Source organism: Emydura macquarii, unplaced genomic scaffold, assembly GCF_026122565.2.
Source record: "Emydura macquarii macquarii isolate MOO-44397 ecotype Brisbane River unplaced genomic scaffold, CSIRO-AGI_Emac_v2 contig_2680, whole genome shotgun sequence".
NCBI classification, from domain to species: Eukaryota; Metazoa; Chordata; order Testudines; family Chelidae; genus Emydura; species Emydura macquarii.
The window spans coordinates 2,859,643-2,873,812 of record NW_027132817.1 but is presented as its reverse complement, the minus strand read 5'-3'; the positions used below and the strand labels follow the sequence as shown (position 1 = coordinate 2,873,812).

The window sequence follows — 14,170 nt, the reverse complement described above, 5'->3', positions numbered from 1 at the left end:
GCTGTCTTCTCCACCAGTTCAGGGAGATGAACTGAACAACTATCAGCAATGGATTTGGGGGAAGCAGCCATTAACACAAGCTCAGCAGCGGATAGTGGCTGTTAAATATGTTCCAAAGTTAGAAAGGCAGGTGCAAATCAGTTTTTCAGAAACAAAGACTCACTGGCATCCCAGCGCCACATGTTAAAGAGCTATCACGGGCTTAAGAAGCCATTCGCTAGCAACTGGAAGGTGTAAATAAGACTGTGTGTCACCATGACTCAGTATGAATGTTTCTAGCACAAGAAACTGAATTTATAAGGAGGAGGAAAACACTTGACTTCACCTCTCTTCCTCCCATCTCTCTGCTCCTGATATCAATGAGTCTCAAAGAACTGAATTAAGGGGGAGTGGTCCCAGGCTAAAAGGAGAGCCATCCTGTGAAATTTACAACAACGTATGGTGAGACAAAACCTTTGCTTAAGTTCACTTTGCTTGTTAAATTAGGTATTAGCTTGTGTATTACTTTTTTATTTTCGTTTGTAACCAATCCTGACTTTTATGCATCATCACGTGTAATCACTTGAAATCTGCATTTCTGTAGTTAATAAATTTATCTTATTATTTTATTTTAATGTGTGTGCTTAGATTTAAGTGTGTGGGAAACTCCATTTGGGATAACATGTCCTTTTCCTTTCATGACATGATGGACTTTCTATGAGCTTCTATTGTTCAGTAGTGTGCTGGACAATACAAGACACACATTTCTGGGGGAACAAGGCTGGGACTAAGAATTTGTGGGTGTCACTCTGTATGTAATTCATGAGTGACTGGCCAGAATGTTCATGTATTTAACTGGGCGTGAATTTGCATGCTCAAGGCTGTGTGAGCGGGTCAGGAGGCGATGCTCTGGCAACATAGCAATGTAAAAGGTACCCCAGGTTAGAGAATTAAGGGGACACAGCTGTTCAAAGGTCCAGATTGTATCCTGGGTAATGTCATAACCACTGCTAGCTTTTTCTAGCTGTTCTAGTGCTACAATTCAGAACAAACCAGGAAGAAACAATGTTTGCATAGCACTCATTCTTGGATAAATTCAACATAGATCCCTCTGCAAGGTGAAGAAGAGGAGCCATGTAGGGAGATACTGGTGTCAACAAGTGAAGCTAGCTTCTTGATGCCAAACCAGAATCTGCCTCTAGCAACTCCAAGAAAATAAAGCTTCTTCCTAAGGAGAACCTACCTATCTCACACATATTGCCTCAATCTTTGCTTTCTACACTGACCCTAACCAAAAGGAGAACAATCTCCCTATCCTCTCAACATTCCTTCAATCCACTCAGCTATTAGGACATATAACCATACAGATTCTCCTGTTGTGTTAACTAGGAGCTGGATCTTGGAGGAGAAATTCAAAGCACTATACTAAATGTTCCTAAAGGCCATTAAATTGTTCCAGTATCCACAAAATAAACTTGGCACACAGAGAGCCCCTTCTGTTCTTCAAAGTGAGTCTTCTTACCGACATTAACAAAGTACTCCATAGACCAGCTTGTAGTCAAGCAGGTGGAGGAGATTTTCTGTGTAAAGAAATGTGAACGTTAAAACATTAAAAAAAAAAAAAGCTGTTGTGGAGCAAACACACAGCATCAAGAAGTAATATCTGACCGTAGAGAAGCCATATGTGAAGCATGTTAAACTATACCCACCTTTAAGAAGAAAATAGGAAATACATTTGTATTTTTATTTTAAAAGGACACATGTACTGATAATACATTGGGACATTTGAAAACACAACTGTACATTGTTTTTTCAGTAGCATTATGGAGACACAGAGATATACTTGAAACTGTTTACTAATTCACAGTAGCAATCTTTTTTTCTTTCCACAAATATCCAAAAAATTTGCATTAAATCACTTTATTCTGTAGATTCTTGAGGACTAATTTGCCTTTGAATCATACTCCTCCCTTTAGTTCTTATTTACCTTTTCTTTCACTGCATCTGCAACTTTCTTTTCTGATTTTGCTTTAGTGACCAATAATGAGGTTAAGATGATGTTTGACAGCTGTGTCCAACCACCTGCTCTCTAGATCTTTGGCTTACAGTTAAGATGTTGTACAGATAGATAACAATCAGTAATTACTGAACCCAAGGTACTTTCACTTACTCAAGGTCAGTTTCTTTTGAGTTTTTTTGTTTGTTTGTTTTTTAATTGCTGCAGTTTCTTCTACTCTTAAAAATGCAATCTTTCTATTATAGCGTTAACCCTATTTCTAACCTTCATTTTATTTCAAAAGTGACTGAAGATGTGATTGAAATGCAGCTTCTGGTGATTGAGGTGCAACTCAACATACTTGAACACATTATTGTTTTTTCAATTTCAGGTCAGTTTCTAAACCTATTCTGTTAGGACTTTACTGTGACCTTCATTTACTTGCTGATACGGGGCATGTGCCTTTTTGTTGCTGTTCGATATTTCATTTGTATTTTACACTGAACACCATGAATTTCTGAAAGCTCCATTTCTATAGAACATATACATGTATGTTATACTCTATCTGATTTAAACCCTGTTTTCTCAAAATGCTCAGTTGTAGTCTATGAAATCATTCATTCAGTTTTTCCACAGTTCCTGCTCCATTATACCCCTCATTTCTGTGTTTCTTGTAGGTAACACTATTTGGTCTCATGGTTTTCAGCATCACATATCTTGGCAATATTTTACGTGATGATATTTTTTAAATTTTGGTGATGCAATAGCTTCCTCAGAACTCGGTATCACCACAGCAGAGAAAATCCACTGCAAAGCAACAAGACTGGTTATATTCAAAGTAACATTTACAAAAGTCAAAATAAGTCTTTAAAAAGAGCAATAATCATCCCCAACGCACCTGCTTCATCAGAGTCTCTTTAAAAAATCTACACAGAGGTTCCACTACAAACAACTCTTCCTTAACTTTTCACTTTTATTGTATAGGTCCCTTAGGCATAACCCTTAATTTTTAAGAGTGCCAGTGAAGAACTCATTAAATATCTAAAAGCTGAGCAAGTAAACATCTGAATGAAAAGAATGCATCAATATATTAACATATTTGTTGCAGTAACCCCTGGATAGACTGTTAAATGAAGATAGAAATTTTTTAATTTTAAACTTTGAAAGAAAATAATTTATATGCTAGTGAGGTTTTTTTTTTCAGTTTCAGCAGTCCACTGCTGAAAGTCTGCTGTGTGAGCAACCTTAGCTCTTCCATTTCCTGTGTCTGACTGCTTAACTTTGCAACCTTCCAGTTTTTAAATATACTATTTTTAATTTAATATGGTTTTGTATTTGGAAATTAGATGCTTTGCAAACTCTTTTTTCAGCTATTTCTGGGAGATACATTTTCTATTAATTAGCAGGCCCTTCCTGAGTTTTAAATTTAGAAAAAGACTGGATAAAAATATTTTCAAATGTTTTTTTTAGAGTTGAATATGGTATAAAATCTTTTTATTTTCTTGTCTCCCTCCTGCTGCTCAAACAGATTAGATGTGTTTTATATGCAGCAACTCCATTTTTTTCATATATTTTCTCAGACCTCTTTTCCTATGTCATCTCTTCCCCTTTTATGTTGTCCATCTCTATCCCCACCCCACATCCACAATATGGTTTTAGCCAATTTCACTTTAGATCTGTTCTACTCTACTTCACCAACCTGTGGTGCTAGTTACATTAATAGGGATTGCAAACAATATATGCCACGGAAGGCCTGGAGGTTGAGCAGTGGAAATTACATCACATAGTAGCCAGCATATTCTTTTTTATGCTTGCAAAGAGGATTTAGTATTTAATGGACTGGTCCTACAAACTCATGCGTTTAATTTTATACACCCTGAGTAGTCCCACTGAAATCAATAAGATTATTCATCCTTAAGGATACACCCAACATCTAGCAATATATGAAGAATCATAAACTAAATCTAACAATCAAAATGCTGGTCACAATCAGAAGAGGTGTAATGTGAGATAAAATGGGGAAAGATACTCTTAAAACATAGTTACTGTTCATGAAATAACAGAAAGGCTGAATGTCATCTTATACTGATAAATATTTCCCAACTAAAAATTTTTTTAAGAACTTTTAGTAGTTTGTATTTATAGGAACACATACAAAGGAGTTACAAAGATTTATCTTTGCTATAAAACTTCCCAGACATAGTGCTACTTTTAAGTCTCTTACACTGTCCACTTTGAAAGATTTAATCATTAAAAACTATTTACAATTTTTTAGATTTAATATGGACAATAGCTGCCTCAAGGTCTTCAGACAGTGGATCTTAACCAATCTCCTGAGGAAGCCAAATGATGTACAGTTGCTAGCATGCAGGTTGAATACTTTTTTAAAGTTTTCTTGATAGCAAGTGTCTACGGTATCCTATTTTAGGGTTTGTTTTTCAGCCTACTGGATTTACTGAATACTAACAACAAAAGTTCAGGCTTTCTAACAGGTATCTGAACTATTTCCAAATGTATCTTCAAAAACGTAGTCCTGTGCAAAGGTAAATTGTTTTGCAATGGTAGCATATATATCATTTAGAGGTTACAGAGAGAATCTCTACTTTTTTGGAATATGCTCAGTGAATAAGAAGGTTCACCTGCAATGTTTCAAAAGTGTGCCCTCATAAATGATGAAGTTGGGTCATAATTTGAAAGTAAAATACTCAATGCCTAAAATGTGAAGAGCCAAAGAAATCTTAATGGACACCCAATGGTAAATCAAATTTTACCAGGATAATTCGGTGTGTCAACTCAATTGGGTCTAAACCAATAACATCAATTGTTCATGAACTTTTGCTCTTAATGTATATTCTCACAATCACTTAGAATAAGAAATAATACTTTAGTTAGTGAAGGATTTCAGATTTATCTTGGCCTTCCATGTTAAGTAATATTAAGCATTTTTACTTCATTAGGCAAAGAGTTAATCAAACCTTTTAATTATTTAACTTTTCATTTTAAGTGTAACAGCAAATGCACAAATTATCATTCTAATATAAACACATATTAATGTGCTTTGGCAATAAAAAATGATAAAAGTGGATCCATACTGTCATTTGGTATCAACACCAATGGAATACACAAAAAACACTGTCTTGAAACTACTTGAGAACAAGAGGACAAACTTCTTCAGAAGCAAGGAAAAAGATAGTGTTTTTAAATAAACAAAACCTCTCAGTCAATGTTCTAAAACTAATCTAGGATTTATTTTAATCTTTAGAAAGTATAATGAAGTAAATCCTACCAAGTACTGTGCCATTAGTTTTATTTTTACCATAGAAATATATCATGGAAATGTGCAACCATATTACTCGCACAGGTAAAGTCTGTTTGACTATCTCCAACCAATATTAAGATCCACCATGCCCCAAAACACTTCAGATTTCCAAGAGGATGTAGACTATGAGTCTAGTGATTTAACCAACATCTTCTGCTTTAATTCTATTGCCCAGAATTATAACAACTTTAGTAACTGAAAACATATATGTTCTCCATCTATTCTTTGCACCACAAACCTAAAAGCATAATCATTCAAACAACACTGAGCAAAAACCCAATATTAAAGATGAATAGTATTATCATTTCCCATTTTATAGATGCAACAAAATGAGGTCTAGATAAGGCACCACTTAACTTGCAATACTGAGGAATTGTAGATTCCGCAATATAAGGCTTCCACCGCAATTCTGACAGTGAGAGCCCTGGGCGGCCGATAGCAAGAGTCCCTGCTCTCAGCCATGGGTGACTGACAGTAGAAAATTATGGAAAAGTAATAATGGACTTTATTACCACAAATAATATGGTCCATTATTGCTTTTCTCCAAGTTTACATGGCTTGTATGCACCTCAGCTGCAATTTTTTGACAATCATACCTCAATACAAGTAGGGCCTTAAGTATAGATATTTTGAGATAAATGTCACAGAGGCAGTCTATGGCAGAGCTGGGAATAGAACTCAGATTGCTAGAGTTCTGGTTTTCTGCTATAGCTGCAAGACTATTCCTCCACCTCAGGAGAGTCAAAGTCCAAGTTAGGTATCCTTTTGTTTTCCTCCCCCACACAAATTCCTTTTCTTGTAGTAAATAAACAATAATGAACTTAGCTATTTAGTACATATGAATGTCCTGATTGTTGATGTGTATATTACTGTGGAATAATAAACCTGGACCAGAGTTAAAAGGACACTTACTTACTACTTTTTTGTTTTGTTTTTTTAGGTGTGTGGTGTTTAAATTGAGAAACAATTGAGTAAATTTTTTTCTTCAAGAAAGTGCGCTCACTAAATAGAGATTTAGAGAAGCACACATTCCAAAGTAATTTATTTACCACAAAATTTGTCTTTGAAATCTGCAACCTTACTCAGTATGAGACATCCTGAAAAGTATTTACCTTAGCATACCCTTGTATCTTGACACTGTTTTTTGATCCATTAATAATCCAGTATTTTGTCATTTAGTAATGATCACATACTTTTTTCATGAACATTTTATAAGAATACAGACATACATTTATTTTAATACATTACAAATATAAAGTCTAATGCTACACAACCATATGCCAAGTGTCCATTTAGCTACATCACTTCCTAGGGTCATAATTTGAACTTTTAAAAAAACTATTATTAAAAAACTCCTCTAAAGATATAGCAATGGCCTAACCTCCAAAAGGTGAACTTAATGTAAGTCACATATCAAGTACTTGGAGTAAAATGTCAGGATTAATTCCTTATGCTTCAGGGTTGATGAAGGGAATGCCTGCACAAACGTTGAGAGGATTCAACCAACAATTTAGCACAACTAGAACCTGAAAAGGTACTGTGAGCACAGTGTCCAGACACAGATGGCTTGACGAGTATACTGAGGGCAGCCATGTCTGAAGGGGTCTGAGATGCAGCCTTGTGGGTTGAACTACATATGTGCACGAGGCCATGTGCTCTAGGAGCCTCATACAATTTCAGACTGTTGTGATTTGATGAATCTTGAGGTCTGTAACAAGAGATCGAATAGACTGTACTTTCAACTCTGGGAGGAACACTCTGGCCTGGTTAGAGTTCAACAGAGCCCGTATAAACTCTAGCATCTGCACTGGCCAAAGGATAGACTCATCTGCACTGATCAGTAGTCCTAAAGCCTTGAAGGTTGGCTGAATAAGATGACCACTGGATATAATCTGAGCTTGCATCGGCCCTTAACTGGCCAGTCATCTAGGTAAGGGTAGACATGCACGCCTAGTCTCTTGAGGAATATTGCTATCCTGGCCATACATTTTATGAACACCCAACGAGCTGCAGATAAGCCAAATGGAAGCAGTATGAACTAGTAGTGCAAGTGTTTCACTAGGAATCTGAGGAACTTTCCGTGTCCTTGGTATATCAACACATGGAAGTAGGCATCTCTTAAATTGAGGGTGGCATCCAAAGAGGAAATAGTGGATGCGAGGGTGATCATGAGAAACTTTATCTTTTTGAGATAGTAGTTGAGCTGAACAGGTCTAAAGCAGGCCTGAAACCTCCCTTGGCTTTCGGGATTAGGAAAGAAACCTCTCCCTCTTAAATTCTGCAGATCAACTTTATGGCTACTACCTGAAGGAGATATTGAACATTCTGGATCAGAAGTTCTTTATGAGAGGATTCCCTGAAGAGAGACAGGGATGGACGGTGTAGAAATAAATTGGAGTGTGCACCCCACTTCTACAGTGCTCAACATCCAATGGTACATGGTGATATGAAGTCAAGCATTGAGAAAATGGGAAAGGCAGCTTGCAAACAAAGGAAAAACAGGGTCTGGCATCCTGGGAACTGGTACAACATCCTCGAATGTCCCATCAAAATGCCTGCTTACAATCCCCAGGCATTGAAGCAGAGGTAGAAGGAAAAGGTGGTCTATCTCTATAACCTCTGCTCTTCTTTCTCTGCAGGTCCTGTAGGAAGTACTGGAGCAGAATCTGGAGGGGTTGCTGAGGCCTGAACAGTTCCTGAAAGGTATTGGGGTGTTCAACCCAAGGGACTTTAATGTTGCCCTCAAGTCCTTTAACCCATGGAGCTTAGCACCAGTCTGCTCTGAGATAAATGAGGATCCTTCAAAGGGCAGGCCCTGCACAATCTGAAGAAACTACTACGGGACCCCAGAGGACTGCAACCAGGAACTCCTATGCATGGCCATAGCCGAAGCCATAGATCTGGCGGCCTAGTCAGCCACTTCCAGAGCAGCTTACAACACAGCCCTTGCTACTGGATTCCCTTATCCACTAGCAAGGAGAATTCCTATCTAGCATCTTCTGGGAGCATGTCTTCAAATTATAGCATGGAGTCCCATACATTAAAGTCATACCTGCCCAAAAATATGTCCTGAGCTGCAATCCCCCTCCTCCCCCACCCCCCATAGAATAAACTTCCCTACTAACCAGGTCTAACTTCTTTGCATCTTTTTATTTTGGGGTTGTGCCCTGCCTTTCTTCTCATTTGCAGCAGATACCACCAGGGACTTGGGGTGGAGGGTGAAGGGGTGGAGGAAATGGGAGTATAGAAGATTATAACCCTGAGTTTGTACATAATACTTGCAGTCGGCTCTCTTTGAAGTTGGAGAAGAGATGCAGGTTTCTGCCACAGTCCATAATGGCCCCATTGAGAGGAGGGCCACTCTGGAAGGACCCAAGAACAGCTAAAATGTTGATCAGGTAGTGAGAGGATTCTTTTACTTCCTCAACCTGTATGTCCAGACTTAAGGAAACCCTCTTTAACAATTCCTGATGCTCCTGATTGTTATCTTAGGAAGGCAACAACATGCTTGTAGACAGCCTTCTGAGGGGAGGATGAAGAGGAGGCCAGCACTGACTGTGGATGCTCTTCCTCTCTTTTTTGGATCTGCAAGGTCCTGTTGAGCCAGCTCTTTGAGTTCGGTATTCCTGGAGTCAGGAACAGCACTGCCCAGTGGGTAGGTGCCACATGTGTTTCCAAATAGGAGTTCCTGGAATGTAATCTGGAAATTGGGGAAAAGTCCTATCGATTCCAAAAAGGCCATTGGCAGGCAGGGTCCCCCAGCGACCTGCTGGCCAACCACTTGATGGTACTCCTGTGACACGATCTATGGAAGGGTGGTACGGTTTGGAGAAGGAGTAGCGAGAGCAGCTCCGAGGATGGGCAATGTAGGTTCTGATTTCTGGTTCGGAAAACAACTCTCCCTTCTGCTGACCACGGAAGTGCAGTTGTGGATGATGCCAGTGACCGGTGCTGAGGTGGAGAGACCTGCATAGAAGTGACCATCACGGGTTTCCCCTTTGATGGTATTCAAGGGTGAGACATCAGAGGTAGATGAGGCTGGCATGGCACCCAGCATTGTAGCGATCCTGCCTGTTCTCTCATGTCCAATAGCACCGAGAACATCGACTCTTGTACTGCTGGTGATACCAGCACCAACAAGGTCCAAAGATTCCTGGCAGCCACAAATGCCTCTGGCATGGTTGGTACCAAGATAGTGTCAGTACAGTGCGGTGCTGCAGATGTGGAAGGAGCTCATTCTGGCTCCGGATTTGATGGAACCTGTCTAGGTGCTGGAGTCAACAGTGCCATCTTCTGTGGTACTGAAGCAAAGTGCTTGGGCTTAGGCCACACTCTACTCTTATCCCAATGCCTAGCAGACTTCGGTGCCAGTGATCTTCCCCTTTCAGAAGCCTACTTATTATGCTTCTTTTTAAGCACTGGGGATAGTGAATGATGTTGGAACGCTGGTAAATTAGGAGGCGCACTCCTTACTGAAAACAAGACACTTGTTGCTGAATCTGACCAACTTAGTTCAGATGGAGGTTGTAAGTCCACCTCTATGGGTAGAAACTTTAGCTTGGTTTCATGATCTTTCTTCATGCAATAAAGTTACTGCAAATTTGGTAATGCTCTCCAAATTTCTTCCCCCAAGGCACTTCAAGCAACTTGAATGTGGGTCGCTCACAGGCATAGCCCTATTTGCAGGAAATGCAGGGCTTGAAACCCAGTGACTGATGCATCCCTTCGCACCTGGAGTCGACCAAAACCCTGACATGATTAAAAAAAATCTAACTAACTAAATACTAATAACCTTAATAACACTAACTATTTACAACACAAGAGAATACAGTACATTGACAGAACTTCCAAATGCAAGAGCAGTTCAAGCAACTGTCACAGGTGGTAAGAAGGAACTGAGGGGAATGCTGATGGGCTGGATCCTTTATACTGATGCAAGCGACACGTAAAGCAGGGGGTGCTCAAGCTGCCACCCATGGATATCACTGGGGGAAAAAGTTTTCAGCAACTGTGTGCGAAGTGTGTGCACCCCAGGAATGGAATGCACATGTGCAATCACTTGAGGAAGAATGCTACATATCCTGGGCCATAGCACATTATAAGGTAAAAAGTCAGCATACACAATTTAAAAAAAAAAATCTTATCTATACCCACTTATGGCACCCATTTATAGAAATATTTATGTATATACCTCTTGAAGAATAAATCCATATACATTTGGACTACATTTTATGAAACCAAACTAAAACAAGTCTTAAAGCTGTTTACTGAGCATAACTTGTATAGTACAGGCTCCCATGTGTGGGGATTTTGGGGTTGGGTTTTTTTTGTTTTTTTTTTTAAAGCAGAAATGTGTTGTTTTTTTTTATTTGGTTATATTTTTTGCTTTTCTGTGGGAATCCTAATTTCATAGGATCCACCCTTAAAATCCACAAACGGAATTTTGAAGAGTTTCTACATAGACTCAACATAGAATGTTCCTCAGCTTGTTAGAACTCACTGACAGCTGGAGAACTTTACAAGTCACTAAATTAATGCACAGAACCACGTTACCAAAAATAAAAATCGAGCATGTATCACACTAAAAGATTTTAATTCTACAAATGTATTACAGTGGATAACAATGCTTTTTGTACTTGCCCATGGACAGCAATTATTGCTGTTTATCAATCAAACTGAGCTAGAGTTTAAGATGTGCCACAAGTGAGTACATTCTAATCTAAGCCAAGGAGATACATCATAGGATAGCCCTGCTGTTTAAATGGTACAAGATGCCACCAGGCTGTTGGTACTATTAGTGTAAAAATTTAAATTTCTTGATTTCAAGTACAAATTATTTTCTGGCAATTTCTGACAAAATCCAATACAGATAAACAACAGCCTTTAAGGACATTTAAAAATCTACATTTTAGTTCAAATAACTGTGGCATAAAGGACTATCTAGAAATTATTAGCTGATCTACAGCTGTGAATGCAATCCCTTAACTGTATCTGAGGTATCTGCATTTAAAGGTATAGTAAATTTGGAATACAGCCTTGTGCACTGAATGATTAACTGATTTTAATTGGAGGAGAGAGAACAGTATATACCAGTGATCTGAGACTTAAACATATTGCTCCATGACCTTTTATCTTTGTCATATACATTTGGGGTTTGAGCCTATGGGAACATACTCTTATGCATATGCCTATTTCTGCACACAGCTTTGAAAGTGTACATTATGGGTATATTTTCAAAGCTATAGAGGGAATTTATTTGAACAACTTCGATATGTTTTGAGAATTGGGCAGCTAAATTCCTAGTCACAACTCTGAAAGTTTACCCCAAATGTTTTTAATTTCATTTTTACATTTACAATCATTTTACCTTCTCTGTTTTGCCAGATATCAAGGTTTCCTACTGTTATTGACATGCTTCCCTACTAAAAATATTTCTTTCTAGCTGAAATTTCATCATACTAGTAAATAATCTGGTTTCTTTTAGACTGCAGTCTCCATTCCCACTTCTGAACTCTAGCAATGAGTAGGAACTGCCTACCCACCTGGTTTATACGGTGGTTTGTTTTGATTATTTTTTAAACTGATTTAACTATTTTAATAAAGATGGTGATATTTTTACCTAATTAGTTACCGAATTAGTTAAACCCTATTGTGGATGCACTTATATTGTTATAAAGATGTCTTATACCAGTTTAGGGGCTTGTAGTACTTTAAATATATCAGTTTCAAACAAATATAGTTAAAGTGGTACAAAAACTGTGTGTAGACAAACCTTGAGAATAGCACAACTAGACTGCACCAATGTAAAAAACTACAATCATACGGAAGCATGAGCATTTTAGGCTCAAATTCATTTTAATAACTATTTTTGTGTGAGAAATTCTCCTGTAGAGTGGGAGCAACCAGTCTTCTGATAAAACTTTTTGTTTCTTTTCTTTTGTTTTAAATGTTTTAAATGGATAGTTCATTGGACATAGATTAGGGAGAAATTATTTTTATTTTTGGGTCTGCCACTATTCTGCTATGTGAATATGAGCAAGTGACTTCACCAGTCTTCAATCTCAGTTTCCCTATTTATAAAATGGGAATAAGAATACTTACCTTTGCTCATAAAGCATCTTGAGATCTACAGGTGAAAAAGGCTACATAAAAGCAAATCATCATTATTATTATTAATTAAAGAAATAGTACTTTCAAGGGAGTTGGTGACAGTGGCTTCAAAGACTCTACCTCAGTGAAGCTCATTCTTACTTTAGGAAACAAATCTGACTTACCTGAGGTAAGGAACTACGCTGAATATAAAGAAATTGCTCCCTCATGCAAGTACACTGGAGCAATAATTTCAGATGAACCATACCAACACATACTAAAGGTCTCACCAATGTTTCCAATGATCAGATGTGGGGAAAATCTCAACTAGCGCCAAGATTTGAAGCACATAAAAAGATAAGAAACTCAATGAAGCATAACTGATAGCTGAAATGTGCTTAAGACAAATAAATAATCTGTTATTTACTGGCCTGATGCCAGAAAGACATCTGGCTGTTGATTAGCAACTTGTAGGACGAGGTCTGTCATTACTTATACCTGGATTAATAAAAACAAAACAAAATATAGTCCTGTGAGAAAGGACCACAAGTTTGGGGCCTTCCAGAACTGGCAACAAATATGTATGCCTGCACATAAATACTATAGACTATCGTTATTTAATATGTACACTGATTGTTTCTGCAGGAGGCATCCAGGAAAGACTGATTTTAACGGGGCTTTCAAAATTTCCTCTAACTAGTTCAACCTCCTCTGTATACCATATTCATTTCACACTATGAAGGAAGAAAATGTTTTTTCTCTGTTGATTATAGCCTTAAAATAGGTTTCAGCCAGCTAAAGTACATTTAAAAAAAAAAAAAAAACTTCACTGCTGTACTTTCTCAGTTGAGCTCTGTGATGCATTTGGCTTCCTGCAGCAAGGTCTTGGCTGTCCTTTTACACAACCAACTCCTCTGCCAGCACAACAGTGCAAGAAACTGCCTCCCCAATGTCAAAACTTTCTTAATCCTTCATCATTTCTTAGTTACGTCAGGTTTTCAGCAACACTTTATTAATGCTCCCTTTTAAGAAGGTACTGAAATCTTTATAAGATTTTGCTAAACGATGTAATGTGCTTTTGTTGATTAAAGTAATTCAGTACAATGAAGCATTTAAAAACAAATATATATTGGAACAAACAGATTATAAGAATTTTATATTATATAGCAGAGTGACTAATTCGTATCACAATTTCCATTGATTACACAGCACAGTAACTTTCACACTTTCAGACAAGATTAAAAAACAATTCCCCAAAAGAATAATGCTGCCATTAACTGTCAGCTGCAAGAAGCTTTAATAATAAATTGCAGTAAAATAAATTTAAAAGAGAATAGTGTTAAATCCCTTATTGTCCCCACTGCAATATAAAAAAATAAGATTGTAAATTTATGAGCCAATCAATTGAAAAAAAGGTATGACCCCATTTAGCTGTTGGGTGAAACATTATCAGCAGAAGTGATAATGCAGAAAAGCCACGATTCTGACTTAATTCTTTTACATGAAGGGAGATTTCATCTGCATTCTGACAAGTTGTATGTAGCATTGTTAAATGGATATTAAATGAAACTGAAAGGCAGTGCCTGATTCCTCATTACTGAAGAGTCCAAACAGAATATACCCTACCTCAGTTATCCCAGTGGGAGGAATCTTGTATGACTGGAGCTTCTGCTTCAGCAGCTCAGGATCACTGTGGCGGAATGGGCATCCTGACAGAAAGAAAAACCAAGCAAGCACACAAACAAGGCTATTTACCCAGGAGTTAGCACAATAATACACTCGAGAGA

At 37.8% G+C, this 14,170-nt stretch overlaps 1 protein-coding gene across 3 annotated transcripts in view; it reads right to left on the bottom strand.

The window, feature by feature from the left end:
• The window catches only part of PRIM2 (DNA primase subunit 2), a 294,044-nt gene that overhangs the window by 26,758 nt on the left and 253,116 nt on the right, over positions 1-14,170 (bottom strand). For 2 of the 3 annotated variants that reach the window (XM_067565537.1, XM_067565536.1), the window contains exon 12: positions 14,010-14,092. The exons of the other annotated variant lie outside the window; for it this stretch is intronic. In XM_067565537.1, coding sequence (XP_067421638.1) covers positions 14,010-14,092 — 83 coding nt within the window. The remainder of the gene's footprint in view (positions 1-14,009; positions 14,093-14,170) is intronic. 3 annotated transcript variants of the gene reach the window in all.